The sequence below is a fragment of the Pelmatolapia mariae genome, linkage group LG1 (assembly GCF_036321145.2).
Source record: "Pelmatolapia mariae isolate MD_Pm_ZW linkage group LG1, Pm_UMD_F_2, whole genome shotgun sequence".
Taxonomy (NCBI): domain Eukaryota; kingdom Metazoa; phylum Chordata; class Actinopteri; order Cichliformes; family Cichlidae; genus Pelmatolapia; species Pelmatolapia mariae.
This window is the reverse complement of record NC_086227.1, coordinates 35,433,767-35,456,722: the sequence shown is the minus strand read 5'-3', so window position 1 is coordinate 35,456,722 and position 22,956 is coordinate 35,433,767. Positions and strand designations below refer to the sequence as shown.

The 22,956-nt window shown below is 39.5% G+C and overlaps 1 protein-coding gene across 1 annotated transcript in view; it reads left to right on the top strand.

The window, feature by feature from the left end:
* itfg1 (integrin alpha FG-GAP repeat containing 1) overlaps positions 1-22,956 on the top strand; it is a 145,828-nt gene that overhangs the window by 108,449 nt on the left and 14,423 nt on the right. Inside the window, exons 14-15 of the mRNA XM_063480179.1 lie at positions 857-935; positions 18,759-18,883. Coding sequence (XP_063336249.1) covers positions 857-935; positions 18,759-18,883 — 204 coding nt within the window. The remainder of the gene's footprint in view (positions 1-856; positions 936-18,758; positions 18,884-22,956) is intronic.

Sequence of the window (22,956 nt, the reverse complement as noted above, 5' to 3'; positions counted from 1 at the left end):
GAAATAAACAGAAAAAAGACTGAAACAAAGCAGCCAGTAACATCCACTACTTGTACTGCCTCTTACCAGTGGAAAGCCCTTTGCAAAACACATTAACTTTGGCATCAGCACAGGCTGCTGGTGTTAGAGTTGTTTTTGTTTTCTGTCTGTCTACTCTTCCGCCCGTTTGTTGTCTAACTGAAAGGTATGATGAATGCTGTAGACGAGTGGAGCTCGTGGCTGTTTCTACTCCTCTCGTCTCCCATCCATCAAACCCCTCTATCTTTCATTTCACTCTCCCACTCCTCTTCTTCTTAGTCACACCTCTCTTCTGCTGTCTTTCTTTCTTTCAGCCCACTAGTCTGCTCCTCCGTGGCTTTCTCATTGCACTCTCTTTCCTTTTTTTTTTTTTTTTACCTCATTTCTATTCCTCTCTCACCCAACTGCTGAGTGTCACAGCATAAAGGCCCAAGTCTCCCTTGCAGCGTGTATGTGTGTATAACAGGCTCATGATTAGTTGATGTAAAGCGAAGGATGGCGCGACAGATCTCTTCATTAGTTGTCATCCCTTCATAATGAAGAGATAATATGAGAGATGAGTATCCACCCACACAGGCACGTAAACATGCAACCGTCACACTCATTTATGCTCAGTCAAATCAGCTCGGTCCGACCTTTGCGTGTTACCTGCTAGTGGAAATAAAACTGAAGAATGACTCAAGGTCACTTGTGCCTGTATCACTTCCACCCCACCCTGATTGTTTCTCTCTGTCCTCTTTTTCACCTTCACTGACAGATAACTGAAGTGAAAAGAGATTGCAAAATATCAGCTGTTGTTCGATGTCTTATTTATGTGTCTACATGTGTTTTTTGTCAGCCTTTTGGTGTGAACCAGCCAGGTCCCTATGTCATGTACACCACAGTGGATTCTAATGGTTACCTGAAAAATGCATCAGGTAAGACCTTTTTTATTTTTTGGGTGGGGTAGGCTGATCTTTTCCTGATAATTCTAAATAACTCTCTGTAATGATGTAGAATAGCCAAAATAAGCGTTCATTTCTTTGATATGTTACCACCTCAGCTTTGGCACACCAGCAACAATTATACCTAATACCTATTAATAACTTAACCTTCTGACAGTGACGGCTGTCCTTTGTCTGGCTGAACACCACAGGTATGTTTTGGAGGATATTGGAGAAAGTAGAGACTTTGAAGAAGAGGGGCATATTGATTTTTATTTTCTTGCTTTCTCCTTTTATAAGTGAAAATAGCCTTTAAGCTTTTTAGTCTCAAAGACTAAAAAGGCTGAAATAGAAAGGGCAGCTGAAATAATGGAAAATATAGTGCTTCACAAAGGTGCTGTAAAGGAAAAGAAAAGAAATGAGTTTGATGTGTCAGATCTGTCTCATCTGACCTGTCGTAATGCAGTTTTAAAGTGTTAGTCCATGTTTACCAGTATTATGACTTAAATATGAAACCTGGAGTTACTGCATTGGGTCTGTCTGTGGGATACAGATTTCTTATATTTTGTGGAAGACTATCGTAGAAAAATACTGTGAAAGCTTGCAAAACACTCGGGGCCCTGTTTCTCCTCTGAAGTGCTTTCCTTGCTGAAGCAACACTCAGAAAGCTGTAGCTTCCTCTGTTTTTTTTCCTTTTTTGATTCTTTTTTTACTTTGGATTTAGGTCCAAGTTACTTGTCTTTCTAGAAAGTGCCAGCATCACACGACAGCTGTTTTCTTGTTGCTGTTTATTTTGTCATGCTGCATCACCTGTCACCCTCCTTATAATTCTTGAAGAACACGTTCATGATCGTATGAGGCCATAGTGACTGTTTGTTATGGATGGAACTGGTTAGGAGAACTGAACTGAAAATATGTTGCCTACTGACAAACAGCTCCACTTCATGTAAGCTCGAAGGACTGTTCCTTGTACATTTCACTCTATTATATAAATTCCTCTTGAAAGTCATGTCCATAATTACTTGGACAATGACACAGTTTTTGTAATTTTGCCTCTGTACACCACCCCGTGGATTATAATTCAAGGGGTTTTACAAAATATTCTGTTAACTGTAGTTTGAGCTGTTAATGCTTAACAGCAATTAAACAAATTAAGAAAAATGTAAATATTGAGATGACGTTTACTTGGAAGAAAATCATTTGTAGTCAGTGACTGCCAAATGCTGTTTCAGTAGCTGCTTAAGTTTCTGCTTGTTCGTGGGTCTCTCTGCATTCAGTTTTGTATTTATTAATTGAAAAGCTGCTCTACTGGTTTGAGATCAGGTGACATTGAAAAATATCCATTATTTTGGCTTTGTTAGGAGAGCTGAATTAAATTTCTGTTTCCTGTTGAAAAACAGCTCTTCTTGTATGTTCAAAGGACTATTCTTTCCATAGTACGGCTAAGGATGCTTTTGCACTATGCTTTGTTTTTGTCAACCGCTGTCCAATGAGTTTTGAACCCGTTCTCACTCCCGAGGCGTAATATACCAACGATTTGTCACGTCCTGTGGCATTCCTGAGGAATGCGAAAGGTGACCTTTTGCATTCTTATGCTACACGGCAGGTTATGGATTAAATCCAGTAGAATGACGCTCCAGCGGTAATACACGTTCCAGCCATGTATTCCAGCCCCAACCATATCCTTATCCCTAACCTTAACCACGACTTTAATGATGTTAGATAGTGTTTTCCAAAGCGATTTAAGTAAAATTAACGATTCCTAACGGTTCCCATGTTTCCTCATTTTTCTTATCTCGTAATATAGGGACGTGGTGGGTGCCCGGCACCGCAATATACCAACGATTTGTCACCTAGCGTAAAATGTTACTCTTTGGGAGTGAGAACGTGTTGCAGTTTTGCAGCAGTTGGTTTAATCAAAGCAGATTGACAAAGCAGACATTGGTTTGTTCTTCCCACAGTGTTTTCAGTACTGTGCCAGATCTTTCAGATGTTTTCTAGCAAAGTGTAGTCTAGCTTTCTTGTTCTTGAGTGTAAATAGTAGTTTAAAACTTGTTGTTAAGCCTGTATTTCCATTTATGAAGGTGTCTCTTGATTATAGATTATAGACTTTGACATTGGGTGTCTTGACATTCAAGACCACATCAGACAGTCTTCAGTCACTCACGTTTTACTGTTTCTCATACAGGTTTATTTTGTTTTTTCAGCCTAATGTTGGCCTCCATTATGCAAACAAATTACTCTTTAAACAGTTAATGCAATTCTTTTGAATTAAAGCTGAATGTCTGCACTTCAATCATATCTTGATTGTTTGATGTAAAATCCACTGTGGTGTTGCAAAGAGAAAAAAAATTACAAAAATTCTGTCCTTATCCAAATCTTACATACCTTAGGGTGTGTGGTATTTTATTAATGCCAGTTGAAAACTTTTGACTTCAGCTTTGTTGATTATATTGCTAAAGCCAGTAGGATCACTGGGTCATGTTATATTTAGCAGCCCATGAGGTAACGAACTTTACGCTACTCTACTACTCAAGACTAATAAGGGTAGAAGTGAGGAAAAAGAGACTGATGCATGGAAAGATAAGGGGAGACACTGAGGACAGCAATGTTGTGCTGTATTAGCTACAGTTAACATAGTTGATGTTACATTGTGGGAAGGACAGAGAAGTGGAAGAGGACACGACGCACTGACAGCCTGGGGTCAGGGATATATATAGTCTGTGTGGATTCCTCTGTGCAACATAATTCAATTTTGTCAGATTTCATTGTTTCATTTGTCAGTTGGCACAGTTGGAGAATATACATATTTAAAGAATGAGCGGTCATTTCACAGTCTCACATCATCATTATTTCACCACTATTAGACAGCTATAAGCTCCTGTCTATGAAACTGTGCTAAAACGAATCTTCCAATAGCTGCAGAGTTTTTAGTTTGGTGCTCTCTCTCCCAGCCCCAAAACCCAGAGTGGACAAAAATTCACATGAACTCTGCTGTATTTAGCTGTTTCGTTCCCTCTCCACACATCCCACTGCTTTAAAATATGCAGTTAAATGGGCGTAGAGAGCAACAGTGAAGAGGGAGCAGTGTGGGGGAGAGAGGAGCACCACCTGCTCTCATACCCACTGCAGAGAAGATACAGAGAAGAGCGTGATACAGACTCCCACTTAATGTGGATGCACACTAAGCTTAGATTGTGCAAAGGTTTTAGAAATGTATATGTGGTTACGTTTTTATATTACGTTTAGCAAACAGCATTAAAACACTCTGTGCAACTGCTTAACATGAATATGACCAAGAATACAGACAGCGGGAAAATGGTGAAACTGATGTAATAAAGCAATGTGGCCTTTTACTTACTGCTTCTGATTCTTTAAAGGCCTTTCTCATATACAAGCTGTGAAGTGTGGTGACTCTCAAACATTACATTTATCTCTGCTCCAATTGAAAATCTTTGAGTATTAATATAAAGCCCCAAGGTTTTGATCCCTATGGTTTTAAATGTGGTCCGGGTCAAGGCTCTATGTTCTTCCCACCAAACCTAGAAATCCAGCATGCCTTTTTTCTTTTTCTTTTTCTTCATAAACCTTAGCTTGCATTTAGGTACTTTGTCGTGTTTCACTTAATGTGAAAACCGTGTTGCAAAGTGACTAGTTGGCCAGATTGTAGTAATGAATCAAAGGGAGAATTATCAAAGAGCTTCATAGCCTAAGCTCACTGCAACAACTGTCCTGTTTTGATTTCTTCACACCACTTTCAGTAAGTCATTTTCAGCTGCAGCAGGCAGCTGAGGCAAACCCACTGTATGAGTTCTTTTCAGCATAAATCACTAGACACAAACAGTTAGAGACTAGATGGACATAGTGGAACATTTAGCAATCAAAGAGCCAGATATCTTCCTCAGGAATTGTTTGTGACAAAAACAAATGTTTTGTAACTCCTAGAGGTCTGAAGAAGTAACATTCACATCGTTAATTTAAAAGATCAAAGATCATGCATCAATAATGATACATAGGGAGGGTAGTTGTAAAACACATTTAGTGATTTAATCTCGACTTCAGTGTGAGAGAACAAAGACTATCAAGTGTTTACCGCTTCGAATTTAAGATTAAGCTATTTTTAAATACTGTTGAGTCTTTATAGATTCTTATTCTAGTGCAAGGGATGATGCATACAGTAAGTGTACTGTAGTTGATCATAATTCATGCTACAGATATGGTAATAAACCCAAAGTCTTTCATGGCTGATGTGGAACTGAGGAAGAAAATCATCAGAAAGCAAAAGCAATTTTCGTCAGATAAATGGGAAAATGCTTCTCAGCACTTATACAAAGAGAAATGCAGCAGGATTGAACCCGTTAGTGAGTTTGATAACTCATACTGTGTAACTGTGAATCTTCTTTGACACCCCCCCCCCCCCCCCCCCCAAGGAAGTTTTGCTGCAAGTCATCTGTATTTCTTGTTTTTTAAAGCCAAAAATTCTAAAGAAGACACATACAGCAAAGAATAAAATAATCATAATAAATAGCTCCTTGCTTTCATGTTGGTCCATATGGTCCTTCTAGTTCATAAGAACATGGTGACATTTTGTTCACTCAGCCAGTACATCTTTGTCAGTAAGAAGTCTCTGGATCCCCAGACAGTGGCTCCTGGTTTGGGATGTTCATAAAGCAGACTCCCATGTATTTAGAATATCCTGGCAGTATTATAGCCTGTCCATCATAACTCCAGCTTATTCTTTCAGTGTGTGTTAGCTTGGAGTGCACAGAGAGAGAGGAGGAGGAGAGCACAAGTAGCCAAAGGCTTTGCCGGCACAACTCCCCAGACCCCTCATTTAACAGCAGCAAAGTGCTGCCAGGGAGCAGGCGTGTGTGTGTGTGTGTGTGTGTGTGTGTGTGTGTGTGTGTGTGTGTGTGTGTGTGTGTGTGTGTGTGTGTGTGTGTGGTGATTTAAAGTGTATTTATTCTGTAGCTTGTAGCTCGGGGAACAGCCAGCGAGGCTGCCAGAGATGAGCAATGATGGGGTGCACACAAACACACACGCATACACACACCCACGATGTCTGGGGCTCTCCACCGGGGCCCAACGATCTTCACTTACCCTTCACCCTCCTGAAAGGGAAAGAGAGCAGAGAGGAAAGGAGAGATTATAAAATGCTAAGAGATGGAGAGAGGACTGAGGAGGCTCAATAGAGGATTGAAATTCCAGTAGAAAATAGGAAAAAGGAATAAAAGGACAGAAAGAGGGGAAGCAGTTACTTATAGGAAAGAAATACTAAGATCTAATCAGAAAAGGAGGCAGTTTGGATGAAGATGGGAGAGGAATAAAAGCAGGGATGGTAGATGTATATGGCAAGTTCAATCAAGCACATGGGATTGCTTTGTGTGATATGAAAATGGCACAGAAGGAAATAATTATTTTTGGACTGTTTATAGTATTTTGCATCAGACAGCATTGTTTTGCAAGTAGCTTTGAATGGACCACATCAGTAGATGTGATTTTCAAACTGTTAATTTCTTCCACGACAGAGGTCTAAATCATCAGTTTTAAACTTAACACAATGAAGAAAGATGTCATGTGGATTTGTTCTTGTAAGTTACAAAAAATAGTTCCTCTTTCCAATAACAATAAACTGACTGAATCTGGAAAAGCAGTTTTTAAGTGCAGTTGTTGAAATTGCACTTATTTTTCCAAAGAGATTTCAAGGTGTCACGTTGATTCATTTAATGTGAACATTTTCAAAAATGTAATCATACAGTTGTTTTTTTCTTTATCGATTATTCAATGGTTTCACTGGATTAATTGGTCCAGCCCACTTGAAATCAAACTGGGCTATACTGTATGTGAACTGTGACTTAAAATGAGTTTAACTTCCCTGTACCACAGTTGAGGGGAACATTGTATATACTCAAAAACGATATAATGATCATATCACCCTCTAATCTGATTAGATTGCACTGCGGTATAATAAGTATGTGTTCATGTATTTCTCTTTTATACATTCTGCAGTGTGTGCATACTGTATTTCTATATGTATTCTGTCTGGGTAGTAGCATGTGCATGCGTGCATACCCTAACATCTGTCTCATTGTGACCTTGTATGTATATCGTACCAGACAGTGGTGCGCCATGCCCCTTACTAAGCAGGTTGGATAGATGAGCACGGGCTGTGATTCTGACAACACCACACCTCATTATCAACTAACTCCTGCTGAGACACAGAGAGAGTGAGGGGGTGGAGATGAATAGTTGAAGTTATTCATTAACAACCTTTTTAATCCTTTTTCTCCTCCACTCTGGACACTGCATTGTGTTCCTCTCAGGGTCCCAACTTTAGACAATCAGGGGGCAGTGTTTGAATATAATGTGCCTCTGTTAGCATGATCAAAACTGCAGTGTCAGGAAAAACATGTTTAGAACACATGTAATCATTTTTATTGTGAGCTCCAGTAAATTTGTTGTCTTTACAACAAATGTTCACCTGCTCCTGGTGCTGCTGCTCTGAGGTTTACTGCTTTTTTTTGTGGATTTCATTGACTGCAACAACAGAAGCAGACTGATCAGTTTAAATTTGTCTGGAACTCTTGATGTGACCTAACGGTGAGCATGAACACCACAGCCTGCTCTGCACCAGTGCAGCATAGTGCACCACTGTCAACTTCATAACAGTACAGTAGACTAACCAATTTAGTCTTCAATGAACTATACTAAACTGCGTAGTATTTTTATACAACCTTGAATCATTTAAAATTACTATGCTTGAATTGTTTTATGAAAAATATATCTTCGGCACAACACCATGTATAGATCCAATAACTGATTAAAAAATCTAGCATAATTTGGAACCGTACCCAAGCTTTAAATTGATAGTTGACTGAATTTCATTGAGCAGTCCTTACCTTTACTTCGGCATCTCTGATGAATCTATCGAAAATGAACATTTTTTTCTCCTTGAGAAAGTACAGCCTGTCTACCTTTATCTCGCAGATGTACTGTGATCCAAACTGCGCAGTTTGTGTCTGGTGATTTGTTAAGCTGTTTAAAACATTTGAAGTTACCTGCCAATTATAACAATTACTTTGCTCGTCTTCTGTAGCACTAGCCAGAGCCCTTAGCTAGATGCTGAGGTTCCACAACAACAACTTTATTGACAACTTCAGCATGAATGCATCCCAGCAATGAGAATTGGGAAAAAATCTGTGGGTGCGGGTGTAAACGGGCCTTGGGATGACATCATTTACTTAATACTGATCTCCACGCCATCAGCTGCAAGCAACTGCAGGCTGCAGCACATAAAACAAAATTGTCTCTTGACAGTACTGTGAATAAAACTGCCTTTGATTAAATTTGATTGCTTACTAAATGAAAATACCTAAAATCTGCTCTGGATCATTCCAGTCCACTCTAACCTCCATATTTGTCACTATTCTTTTTTTGTGTTTGTTTTTGGTTTATTTTGCCACTCTTATACTTCAAAATTGAATTTGGTATGTACTGTGTGTTTTCAGTAAACGGGTGCATCAGCTGCTTTTATGGTAGTAAACCACTCTGCAAGTATAATTTCTTTTGTATCTTCTGTGGTCAAGCAAATGTATTAGTTTATCATTTAAATTAAGGGTTTAATGGCCTTAGTATCACAACAGCAATCAGGAGTCCGCACTTTCTCTGGGACGTGATGGAGGACAGTTATTTTTTAAACAGCTTGTCAATGTCTTGAAAGCCACTCGTGAATTTCTCAGCTGATTACAGTGAGATAAAACAGTGCTTACACTCTAATCCAAATTATCTTGGGAGCTTGAAAGATTTTTCTTATTTTGGGAAATAAACTAAGAAAATACCATCACTCTCATAAATAAATTTGATGGAAAACTAGCTATTGTCCATGCCCATAACCCTTCATTACATTATTTTGTTTCTGCCAGACATATTTTGGCCTTTAGTCCCACCAAGCTGGAAATTGAAGTAGAAAGAATAATGTTATTATGCTAACAGGGAATAAGGAAAGCTCAAGAGTTCTTCACATTGTCCAGACAGTGCAGTTGTGTCTATAGTGTCAAAGGCTATTTCCTTTATGTTTACCACGGACAAAGAAAGAAAGGGACATTTGAGAGCAAAGTAACAGGAAAGGCAAAGAAAGCGTAAGGAAGGAGTGCTCATAGGGAGAAGAATCGTAGCACGCCCACATCAATGTGGAGCTCTCGGTAGACTGTCCAATTAGTCTAATGAGTCCACAGGATTAGCAATTACACACACACACACTTACATACTTAACCTTTAAAAACACATGTTCACCTGCAGCAACTAATCCAAAAACATATTGATCTTAACCTTTTAAATGTTTGTTTAAAAAAAAAAAAATCCAAAAAAACTAAGCAGAGACCTCAGAGAGGAAATTGTGTGAGTGCTGCCTTGTGTTGACCTGCCCACTTGGAACCAGTTATGTTGCTTTTTGCTGCATCACTCCGATTCCTCAAGCAGAATCCTAAAAGCCAGCCCATTTCACTTGACGTCATACTGATCTATGGCCAAAGTGTACCCCTGTTCTCAGAGACCTCGTCAGGTCAATAGTGAGCGCAACCCTTTTCTCTGAAAATTTATTGCATGGTATATTGAGGATAGTCTTTAAACACACAGTGAGAATTCATAATACTGGGAGAAAGATAGGAGAGTAGGTGGATGAGAGAAATGAAAAGGGTTAAAAAGGGAGAAAATGAGAGGGTGCAGAGGACAGAGCTGAAAGCGTAGAGTGGAGCCGCAGAGAGAAAAGGATAGGAGTGAAAATGAGGGTGGAACAAAAGACAAAGATAAGAGATGCAAGTGGAGAGAGATCAGAACCAAAGATGAGAGAGGGAGAGAGGAGAAGGAAATATTGGTGTGAAAAGAAGAAAAGAAGAGAGGTAGCCCAACACCGAGATATGGTGAATTACTATTGATCAGGCTTAGCATGTTTTTTCTCGTCTATGTTTTTCACTCCTTCACCTATCTCCCTTTGCCTCTTTTCTCTTCTCACCCATTAATCTCTCTTTTCTGCAGCTAGTTTATGGGTACCATAGATTGTCAAGACTTTAACTTATAATATGCTTCTATTGCCTACCTGTCTGTTGTCCTGTGTGTTGCTAAACATCCTTTGGTTTCCGTGAAGCATACAGTATGTACAGTATGCATCGTAATGGATCATAAACTTTTTCACAGAGAGTAAAACTAATCTCAGGAAGCTACAGTGTGTCCTTCAGTGTTTTTGTTCTGAGATTTTCTCAGTTTGTTTGTTGGCTGAAGAAAGTAACTTACCTAAAGCAATGATATGGTTCAAGCAATATGACTGTAATGATTGTAAACGTGTCCTCACTGGATCAAAAATGTAACTTCTTGCCGAGGTAAATGCCTGTAGAGCTAATAAAACCATCATATTTTTTGTGTTTAGTGGGAGTTAATAAGTATTAGTAGACTAAACTGAGATGGGTGGGAACATGATAAATATTTTACCTGCCATACTAGCCTTATCATTTACCTCAAAGCTCCACTTAGGTACTCCATCATAGAGGCTCTGGTGTCAGTTGTTTTTGCCAATATCATGCGTCAGCAAAGATTTGTGCAGTGGTACAGAAAATTGCAAAGACTTATGTTTTCTGTCATAATTGAAAAGGCAATGGCTAAATATAAATGGATTTTAAAAACTATCAGCTTAAGAACTTATCCATGGAGACAAGTGCACAATTAATTCAATTCAGATTTGTTATTAAGAGTCCACTCTGTCTTGCATCATCAGCAATAATATCTATAAACAGACCTACAGCACTGCACCAAGTAGCATGCGTGTGAACTGCTGGCAGACTATTATTCTGCAAACAGAGCAGTATTTGAATCTGTTGTAGTGTAAGAACTGTTCCAAACAGTAACCTGGTACAGGAAGGATTTCATATTATAGGCATGTATTTTTTTTGCTGTAGAAAATATACATAATACATTTTAAGAACATTAATGTGAAGAAATCACCTCTGTTATCCAAACTATACATTGTTGTTAGGTCAAATGTAAGAGTCTGTATCTCATTTCTTTTCTGTGTGCCAAGAATTTAAAATCCCTCACCCCCAAAGCACAACAGTTTTTCAGACTCTGCCCTGCGATATCCCAAATGGTGCATTTCTAGAAGATCTGTGTAAAGTTGAGGTTTCGGCTGCTGTCTTCAAATCAAGGGTGTCCAGTGCAATGAAATGTTGAGGCTAACCGTTATTGATCTAACTCAAGACTTATTCAGCAACTGCGTGGTTTATTTCTCTATTCTAATGATTTCAAAATCAGATCTCACTGGATCATTTTCATAATATCAGAGAAAGCAAGCCACTATGCAAGCAGTTAAATTGTTTTTCTTAAGTGTGAGGTTGAGGGGGATTGCTGTAATTTGAACACACCTGCAAAACAAATCAGGGGACTTAGATACTTAAATGGAGTTACAAAACTCCATTTAAGTATCTAATGTTGACATGTACCATAACTTAATGATGATGTTAAACTTTTTCCCCACATGATGGAAGTTTGTTAATCCTTGACAAAACTTTTTGCCAACTCTCAGGTTTCTCCTCCTTCTGCCAGTCTTGAAGTGCATATTTATCATTCCAGGCACAGCACACTGACTACTCACTTGTTTTGCTGGGTAGTACTATTGACTTAATTCATCTTGGTCTGGTTTCCAAAGTTTCTCATAATAAGAGTATTGATGAATGCTTCCATTTTGAGAGAATGTATAATAATGAGGTCATCCATCCAAGAACATTATTCATAACTGTATGCTCTTTTGGTTCATCAGTAAAACTCCCAACTCATAAATGTTTTCAGGCTTCTTAACTTAAAAAAATGAGTTTATTTTTGATTCAGGCTGAATATTTTTCTTCTCATTTGAATCACATTTTCTCCAGGTGTTTTGTAGCTTTATTTCATTTTTTTTTTTACAGCTGACATGGGTGGGAAAACTCAAGTGAATACATAAAATTTAAGAAATTTTACATGTCGTGGAGCTACACTGTATTTTTTAGTAAAGGCGAGCAAGCAAGAGTGATACGCACTGTCTTTAGGTCTGTTGCTTCACACATGCAACCATGCTTCCGTTTCATTCATCATCTGGATGCAGATGTCAACATGTTTTATTGCTGTAGCATTTGAGAGAGTGTGCAAATCTAGATGGCGATAAAGACAGAACAACTATAGAGCCCATTGCTTTTTTTTCAGTGTCTCACCACACACACATACACGTGTGTTAAGACGCAAATCAGTGTTCAGATCTTGACACCATTGTAGGGCTCTGAAGGAGGCTCTTCAGGCCAGGCGTACTGGGTGTGTGTGCGTATGCGCTTCTGTCCCTTATGGCTCCACCCTACATCTCGGCAATTTGCTCCTTTTATCGCCATCAGGGGAGCAAATGGTTTCTATAGCGACGGGCACCAGGAAGTTCTCAAAAAAAATGTTTCGTTTTTGAAGCCCCGGGGAGTGAGAGAGAGAGAGAGTGTGTGTGTGTAAGTGTGTCGGCACTGCAAGCCAATTATGTTTATGACCGTATTTCTTTCCTGTATGAATTTACTGGGATCGTGATATTGGTGCATTTTTCATTTTCCTATGGAAGGATTTGCAGATGGTGTGCTGTTGCTTTTAACAGTTGTGTTTTACACGTCTGATGTTCAGATTCCTTATTTATTCTTGATTTTTTGCATCATTTATTGCCATCTTGTGCCCGTACACAAATTTGACTCGGTTTCAGACTGATAGACATGACATTGTTATTCTGCATGTGCCTGGCCAGAGGTGGTAGAACCCAGAGACAGGATGTGTCATAAGATCTCGGCAGATGGACACACACAAACGTGTTGAAGCTCCCTCAGAGGCATCCATGTCCTCTCTCTGTCCGACTTTCTCTCTCATCTTTGTCTCACTCTTTTTTCTTTTTTTTCTTTTTTTTTTTTGCTTTCTCATGCCCACAAGGAGTTAAAATTTGTCTGCTTAAATATCATGGGGGCGGGCTTGTATCCCAAAAGCCTTATCAAGGTCCTAGCTTGCATTCTGTTGTGAGGAAAACAAGGTATGATGGTGTGAGAGGAAGTGAAATACATTTTATAAACTAAGAAAAGCACTTGCAACCCACAGTAGAGTAAAATGCAATTAACATAAAGTAAAATGAGATTCCACTCAGGTACATCGAAGTCATTTAATTTGCAGTGTTCCAAATTAGTTTCAGCCTAGAGTGTTAGCTCAGGTACTGTGACTAGCATACAGGTGTCAAAGAATACACTCAGTTGTGTATCATATGCCAAAACTAAACTGGCAGTGAGTCAAAACAGAATGAAAGACTATCACAGTTACCTCCTTTGCACAGGAGGGTGCTCATTCAAGAATGAAAACATAAAACATAAAATAACACAAAAGTGCTGCACTAATAATGATGATTTAGAAGAGTGAAAAATAATAATTTCCATAATTTATTGGACAAAGACACAATTTTTATACACTGCTACAGTGGATTTTAAATCTTTCAGCTTTAATTCAACGGGTTTTACAAAACTTGTGCATTTTCAGAGGTTTAAAATGAATTGACAAGCAGTTTTATAGCCAGGCGAGGCCTGTCAAGCTCTATAATCAGGAGAGGTCTTTATGAAAGAAAGTACAGAAGATTTAGGTGCAAACCACTGGTTATACTCAAGAACAGGAAGTCAGGATTAGACTTTCAGAAAATATTTTTTAAAGCCTGCATAGTTTAGAAAGAAGAAACCAAGATTAGAGAGATAAAAGTAGGTAGAAGGAAAGGAACGGCTCATGATCCAAAACATGCTATATCACTGCCAGTGGTACATGGGCCAGTAGTGTTTACTGATGATGAGACTGTTGGTAGATGAGTTTTGAAGTGTTTAGTACTATATTCTCTGCTCAGATTCAGCAGAATCCTGCATAACTGATCAAACAGCACTTCATTGACCATGCCAGTCACCTGATTTGAACCCGATATAGCATGTTTTTTAGTTATTAAATACAATACTGAATGTAGAAACAAGCAAAACGTGATGGTGGCTGTAGTAAAGCCCTGGATGGGCATCTCAAAGGAGGAAACAAAGAATTTGGTGATGTCCATGGGTTCTTCACGTCAGTCATTGACTACAAAGGAGTTTAATGCAAGTATTGTGTTCTTGCAGTATGTTCTGCAAACATTCGATTCAGCTCATCTTTACTTGTATAGCATCAAATCACAGCAGCAACCACCTCAAGGCGCTTTATATTGTAAGGTAAAGACCCTATAATAATACAGGGAAAACGGCAACAATCGAACAACTTGCTTTGAACAAACATTTAGTAACAGTTTCTTCCAGTTAAACTGGAAGAAACTGTGACAGAACCTGGCTCAGGGAGGGGCAGCCATCTGCCTTAACCATTGGTGTCAGTTGTATAATACCACGTCTCATGTGGTATTATATATACATAGTGAATCTATGGTAATTTGGACTTGAAACCTGTTATCTCCTCAATTATTGTTTTGAAAAGTCTTATTTATAAGTCTTATTTTTAGTCCAGGTCTATTTAAAAACATTTCAGTTCAGCACTCATCTCAGTTTACTTTAGTAGGTGTACAGTCGGTGGCATTTCCAAATCTTTTATTTTACTTTCCTTTGTCTCAAAATAATATAAACACAAAATAATAAAAAAGACATTAACGTGTTTTGTATTCTACCAGCCCATGTTTGGAGTAACAAGGTGGATGATCAAGTTCAATTCTAAGCACTTAAGCAGGATTTCTAAGACTTTTTTATACTATACTGTGTTTTATATAGTCAGTAAAATGAAATGAAATACTTCAATGAAGAGCAACTTTTTCTTTTCATTCTATTATATTTTTCTTTCCTCTTTCTTTTGGCACAAATTGGGTTGGAACCTGTGGATATCTGTGTACTTTCTTTCGTGGGCATGTGGTCTTGAGTGTTTGCTTGTCGATGTGTTTGGCTTTGGAGCAGTAACTTGTTGAATCCAAGCACATCATGCTGCCCACAAGTGTGTCTGTGTTTAAAACTTGAGAAAATGAGAAGTCCGCACAGATGTACACACACATGCACACACACCAAGGGTGACTGCTTGTGCTACTTCGAATCCGCTTTGTCTTCTAAGAGATGGATTGTAGGCTGTCAGTCATGTGTGCAGGGTGGAATCCCCTGCCAAGACCTCCGCTGGCTCTGCTATTGGAAGATAGGACAGAAATGCGATTGCTCGCATATGCACAAGCGCACACAAAATGCAGACACTCCGATACACTGCTCTGCATAATACCCTTTGCCAGCCTCCCCGTGTTGTGAAATGGCTTTGCTCCAGCCGTGGCCGTGTTTGTTAGCCAGTCTACTCAGACACGCACTCACACAGCACTCAGCAGACGTTAAGCCAGGCTCCCTGCCTGCAATGTAACCCTGCTTGATCCTCCATCACACACACAGACACACACGCACGCACGCACACACACACACACACACTCTCTCTCACCCACTCTACCCTGCTGAGTGGCGGGCTGCAAGCTATCCACCTCTTGCCCACAAACGAGGAGAAGCCTTCTGTCAAAACCATCAAACCAAACCTGGCCTAAAGGTTCAATCCCCTCAAAAATCCCCTTTTGTTCAGCACCATGGCTCTGAGGTTCTGTGTGAAGCAATGAAGTGATTTTTTTTTCACAACTGGAGGATAGAGAACAGAGAAAAATTAGTCTGCCAATAAATTATTGGTTGTTAACTATAAAAAAAAATAACCCTAAAGGCTATTTAATTGCTTAGATTAAAGACAGAAGTGGTTAAAAAGAGTTCCGACCTGTCAAGTTAAGCAGCAAAAACTCTATTAGGTTTACTTGGTTAATCCGCCCACTATGTTATCCTCACACCCTTGTCCCACATTCACCAGTTTTGTTCCCACACATTTATGTGCGTGTACAAAAGTAGCAATTGACAAGAATTTTTATTTATTTTTTTTAATTCAAATCATTCTGATTCTTACTCAGAGATGCCGTTTTTGTTGTTGTTGAGGTTTTTGTTGCCCCAGTTTCTGTAGATATCAACAAAGGTACTCTATCTTGAAACACCATCATTCTGATTGTTTTTCCTTTCTTTTAAGAAAAAAAAGAAAGAAAATCAATCAGGACTTGGGGTCGCTATAAGCGTCGCTGCTATTTATTTCTCCTTTTACATCCTCAACTGTCCTAAATTATTTTTCTTTGTAGTTGACAGAAAAACTACTTTTGGTAAACTTGGATTTTGTGTTTGTCCACATGTTTTAAATGTAATGCACATGTAAATTTAACCAGCTGGGGTAGGATGAAAAGTCTCAGAATTGCCAACAAAGTCAGGATCCATTGTCTTACAGTATGTAGTAAATTATAGTCAATTTTTGCCAGTCTGTTTGATGGTTTTTGAGCTATTTCAGGCTGGATCAAGTGGTCAACTGAATGACCCATTGAAAAACATTGTTATCCCTGGTATGATGATGTTGCTATGTGTAAAAAGCATTTATAAATCAAATGTTATTGCAGAAGTACACAGCTTTCCAGTCTACTGATCTGGTGAATTCCCCTAACACACACACAAATGCACGCACATGCGCACACATGCGCACACACCTCAGTAAATGTCAGACACCCCAGGATTCAGCTTCAATGTCTCATAAAAGCTGTGTCTTTGTACTTCAGGTAAGTGTCCAGCTCCTCCTGGAAACAGCCAATATTTTTGATCAACCATCGTCTGTCTCTCTCCATGTGCAGTGTGTGATTAAGGCAATTACGCTGCCTCTTCAGAAAACTGCATCCCGGTGCTAAAAAGCTGTGAAAATAAAATACCTAGACCAATAACAAGCGAGAGAAATTTAGGCATAAATAGACACGGCTGAAAAGCTTTCTTTGGTTGAAGATGGCAAAAGTCAATGGTGTTCAATGAGCTTCCATACTGACTGGAGCCACAGAGTGGACATTAGAGCATCAAGGACAGGCTTTCATTGCACTAACACCATATAGTAGCTACTAGATACTTTCACCCGCTGGCTGGTCAATTTGTACCCCTGCAGTGTTCCTGAGGTAAAAAGCCAGCTTTATTTGTGCAGCGAGGAACAGCTTTTAAGAAGAGAAATATTTAGCTGCAGTCAGGTGGGCTGACAGGACCTTACTGCAGGTGGCCGAAATGAACCGGACAAACTGAGGTTGGGCATAGATTAAAGAAAATAAAGAGAGAAGCATAGCTGTTGTGCTTCTCTTGGCCTGCAATACGCAGTCCATCCACATTAGTTCTGATCACTGGCTGCCTCAAGGCTTTCTCTCTCTCTTCTTCCATCTTTCTCTCTCTCCCCTTCCCTCTCTTTGTTTACCACATAGAGGTTGATTTATGTCGGCTGCACTTGGCAGAGTTGGGTGGCGTGGGCGAGATACAGCAGCTGAAGGGGAGAGAGAGAGAGAGAGAAAAAGGGGAAGCAAAAGGCCAAATCAGAGTGATGTATCAAGAGAGAGGAATGGAGAGATGAGCAGAAAGGAGGAAACAAAATAGTGAGGATTGGATGAGAATATTAAGTGAGTGGGGAGAGATTACAGGAGGGAGGTTGGGTGAAGAGACAGAGAGAGGTGTTGCACTGGCCTCAGGTGTCTCTCTCTGATTTGTATCTTTTATGACGCTGCTTCATGTCAGAACACAAGGTCTCATGCTGCAGTCCCTCTGGCTCAGTCGCTCTGGTTGTGTATTTCCTTCTCATTCCTCTTATTATGGTTACTCGTACGTATTAATGTTATCATCAACAGTCATGGTCAGGATAGGTTTGGTTGGAGCACATGGTTTTACATTGTATGAGCCCAGTGATGAAGTCTAAGTTATTGATTTAATGTTCTTTATATGGTTCTTGGATTCTACAGCACTTTGTTGTTTCTAAATGTACGAAAAACAAATTTGACTTGACTTCAGATGTTACAATTCCTTCTGTGTCTCATTCCCACCCATCCCAGACCGACACCTTGTAATGATCCTGGATACAGAATCGTTTTGAGGTTTCCTACATTGTCAGGCACCAAGATGTTGGCGGAAATGGAACCTTTTGGTTTCGCGAGTCGATCGGGCTTGTTCTGGTACTTGTATGCTTAAATTTGGGGAGTTTGGAGGCCGAGTCAACACCTTTGTCTTGCCTCTTGTCATTCCTGCACAGTTTTTGTGGTGTTTTAAGGTGCAGTGTCCTTTTTAGGGATGCTGCTAACATTGGGCAGTGTCACTGGAAGGGAGGGGCTTGTGGTCTGGCAATATTAAGATGGATGGCGTGTTTGAAAGTAACCTCTAAAGTACATGAATTCCAAAGCCTAAGACTTAAAAAGCCCAACAGAAGATTCCTTTGTATCAAGAATCTTCACTAATTTATGATTATATTTTTAGTCAGCACTGCTTTTAGTTGCTTATAATAATGCTCTTTAAAGACTTTTTGCTGCACTCTTTTTGCACATTGTTGACTCTCATAGATTACTGAATTGTGATATAGCTTATTTTTTTCCCAAGTATTTTCATGATATATTTCAAACTTGACCAGCCAGAAGTATAAAATTGTACTGGCAAGTGTACCAAATTTCATCCTCTCGAGTGCTTTCCAAAGAATTAATTAATGCAAAAATGTTAACTGTGGTGGCAGTAGAGTCATAATGATTCAGCATCTGGAGACCACACATGCTTGTTTGTACATTCAAGGGCAATACATGCATATTTTTAATGTATATTCTGACTTGGTTTTAGTGTTTGCTGAAAAGAATACCCCATTGATGGCAAACTTGTCTTTTCTGTGTCTTCCCTTCTGTAGCTGGTCAGCTAAGCCAGTCAGCTTATTTCTCCCTCCAGCTGCCCTACACTGTACTGGGGCTCGGACGCAGCGCCAACTTCCTGGATCACCTTTTCGTCGGCATCCCCCGGCAGCCTAGAGAGACGGTGAGGAAATTTTACCGAGACAACTGCCAGTACTTCTGCTGCAGGGTTCATGGTCTCACAGAATGATTCCTTTACAGAGCTGCTTATGTCACAGCAAATAGCAAAAAGGAAGGAAAGTTGTGCAAAAAAAAAGTCAAAATGAGCCTTTTACAACCCCAGGTGCAAAGTGATTTAAAATACAACACTTGTAGTCAAATGCCAGATTAAGTCATTTCTGAGCAGCTTAACATGTCCTGAATGTAACAGTGTACGGCATGCCTGACTAAGACATTGAATGTCTCTGTAATGAGCCTCGGGATCATGGTTTTAAAAACAAGAAAATCTTCCAAGAAAATATCAAATGATGGATGAATTAATGGAGGGAGCAATTGAAGCACTTTTTGTAAGTCATAAGCAGAGAGCAAAAGAGTTGTTTTTCTCCAACTGCTCCAGCATTTTTCATGATGGGCTTGATGTAGCACATTTCTTCCAGGGATTGTGAGATTAGTTTGAAAGGTGTTTTGTGAAGATTCAGTAGAGGGATTTCCCTCCACATACTTTCTTATCAAATTAGAAAGTGAGGTAAACAGAGACTACAGTATCTCCCTAAACTTGCAAAGGCATTTAATGCTTGGTTGAGATTTTTCCTTAATTAAAGAAGTAGTTTATGCAAGGAAATATTTTATACCTTGTGTTTATGTCATTTGGCAAATAACTGTTTGCTTGCTGTTGACGTTAGTTCATAAATATAGAAAGGGAGACGTTAGTCTGTACATTTTATAGCTTTTATGCTTGAAATATTAATAAAAATGAATTATCATGCGTCTTAGCTTTAAAAAAAAAAAACAGTGACATCTTCACAGTCTTCACAGTTACTGCTTTTTTTCTCTCCAAATTTTACTGGAAGTCTTTGGTTTGATTTATGTATAATTCACCTAAACACAGGCCAGCAGTTTTATTTTTGTAGGGATTTTCACATTTTATTTACCTCTGCTTCTCCTGCTTAATGAGGGCAATATTTTCTCCGGTGTCATAAACAATGATTTGACTTGAAAAAGCATATTTTGCCACCCACATCTCACTAGAGGCGTGATTGCGCAGTAGAATCTAGGTGAAAGAAAATCTGATTTCCCTGCCCATTTAATGACTAAAAAATAAATGAAGGTTGAGAGAATTATGTGACACAGATTGATGCTTTACGGAAGCTAGATTACACAGCTCCTTTTTAATGTATGGGATGATTGATGACATCAACAGAGGAATTAATAAAGGTGTAGCGAGCTTCCCACTGAAAGAGAAATACTAATGGCTTCCTTTTTTACTACTCCAACACATCTTTGCTGAACAACCAGCTAAGTGACTGTTTATGAATGACTATCTGAATCAACCACATATGTGATTCCTGTCATATGGCAACAGATCAATATAGTAATATGATAAATAATTGGCTTTATGGTTTTTATCTATTCTTTGTCTATATTTCTACTCTTCACTACCTCTAATCTCATCTCTCTTCAGTTCAGCTCTCTCCGCCTTCATCTCCGTCTCTCTTTTTCTCTCTCTAGCGTAGCACTGTCACTCTGAATATTAGGCACGACAGGGCCCCTTTTCCCTCCTGTGTGGTATCAAGGTCTTCGTTGAGCAGCTGATTAGAATTGCAGATGGCTCAGTCCGCTAGTCAGACAGCGTAGGGCACCGGGAACACTCATCACAAACAAACTGCGTTATTGTCCTCTTTCCACACCCTCCCTTTTCCCATGCAAAGGAATGCAATCCTTTTTCCCTCATTTTTCCTCCTCTCTTGTCCCTTTTACAGTGTGAATTAATTAATGCCTAAATATGTGCGCTATTATGCAGAGTAGTTTTTTCTTTGGTACCCAGAGGGACTGGGGAGTGGAGTAACTCCATCGAATCTACCTGTAATGAGAAAAGAGGCGAAGGTTTAGAAATCTGACCGTTACGCCACCCTGCACAGTCGGCTTATTTAGCTCTTTCTGTTTGCCAGCTCTCTTGATCTGCTTGTCTCTCATTTTTGTTTTGTTTCAATCTTTATTTCTGTCCTGTTTTCTTACTGTCTCCCCTGCTGTGCCCTTTACACTTTCTCCAGCACAAAGAGAGTTTCTGCCCGCTGTTTCGCAGAAGGCGATGTTTTGTAGAATCTTAGTGGATATCTTCTTCCCTCTGTCCAATCAGTCCTCTCATTTATTCACCCCTCCTCGTCTTTCTCTGTGAGTCTCAGTCCTCCTGTTCACTTATCTTCCACCCAGGGGATTCCCTTTGCTGTTCAAAGTGGTTTACTTCACTAATCAGTCCCCTACTTGTCACTCTCACTCTCTCTCTGTCTTCCTCATCCTCTAACTCTGTATCTGTCTCTCTCACTCTCCATAGTGTGCCAGTTTTCCTGGCTTTGAACCAGAGTATCTCTCGTTCTCTCTGAAGACTTAGGAACACTTTTCTCTTCCAAACAGCCAGATCGGATCTGCTCCCAGGCAGCGGTAGTGGAGGCTGACTCGTCTCCAGCTCTGCTCCCCCGCCAGTTGCCGCACCAACGGCAGTGCTTTCCAAGAGCTAAGCGACAATGGCTGGCGGCTAGAATGTGCTTGTTATGTAAAAAGCAATGCCGTTGCTGTACGCTTATTCAAAATAGCTGCAAGATGTAGTTCCTTCCAATTGATGAAGAAAGGAGAGTCACAATTAAAGAGCAGTGGCACTTACAGATTCTGCCAAACGTAGAACTGGAATTGTTTCCTCTGAACTGCGAGTATAGTTACAGCCTTTAAATCATTAATATATTGCCCCCTTCTCCTATTTATACCACTGCGCTCTTAACCCATTATGAGCCAGAGAACAACCCCAGTTGCCTGAGCAGGCTCTTAAAGCAGAATAATGTGGCTAAGAACGCTAGCAGACACAGACAATTACACTGGGCTTTTCCAGAAACCTAAGCCCTGTTTTATAAAGATGCTAAATACGGCCTGTGTCAGTCTCATGTCAGATGTCACCACTAGTTGCTGAGCCCTAAGGCAGCAAACAACTAAAAATGAAACTAAAACTTATGCAGAGTCGAGCTGCTGTCAAACAGTTCTCCAAGCAAATGTTTGTAAACTCTGCAGTTATGTTAAGTCTGTCTTAACCCTCTCAGCACTTTAGATATTCCCCAATATAAAAGAAGTACATTTTTTCCTCTTGCAAAGTAGCCTCATTTGTTCACTTTGCAAGGCAGAATTAACTCGTGTGGTAAACAGGTTGCCCCTTCTCGTGCCAAAGTATTCATGTGCAAGACACTGAACTTGTTCTGGCAAGGACACAGTGGAAAGTGGTTTGCAGAAAGTTAAAAGGCACTCTGTAATTGCAGATCTTTTAGAGAAGCGATTTCCTCCTTCAAATCCAAGTCATAGCCTGATGTTTCTAGGCTAAAACCAGGCTTTCTTTCTGCTACTCTTTGAGCTAACAAAGTAAAAAATAATTGCAGTATTTAGTAATTAGGGATGTCTGTGGTATGATGAGGTTTTGCCACCTTTTTAGTATACAATCAAATATACAATATGGTTTCTTGCTGTATAAGCAAAATCATTTTTTCTTTGTAAATTCGTTTTTTTTTCTTGTACATATGTCTCATTACCTTTGTCTTAATTAAAAAAAGAAATCTAATCTGCTTTCATGCATAACTATGAGGTTCAATATATTCATTATGCTGTTTTAACTTTTGCTTATTTTCATGATACCTGCATGTAATGGCCCTGCTTAACCTTTCAGGCTTTCATTTTGGCATTTAAATTTTGAATCTGGCAATGTGGCTAAATGCTTTAAAATCATAGTAAAGTGTAAGTTATCTGCTCCATTCTACAAATGTAGGCAGAAAAAAGGCCACAAAAAAAAAAAAGAATTGGACAGTATGTCCCATTTGTCCTCATTATCGCCACTGTGGTGTCCTTTTGTAAGACCCGTACCCCTACCTGTACAGGGAAGCTGTTCAGTGACCAGCAGGTCAGATTGTGGTTGCACTGAGCAGCTTCTACACAAGAAAAGTACTTTAGTATATTCACAGTGTTCCTGCAAACAAGAGCTTTTGACACTAAAACATCTCAAACTAA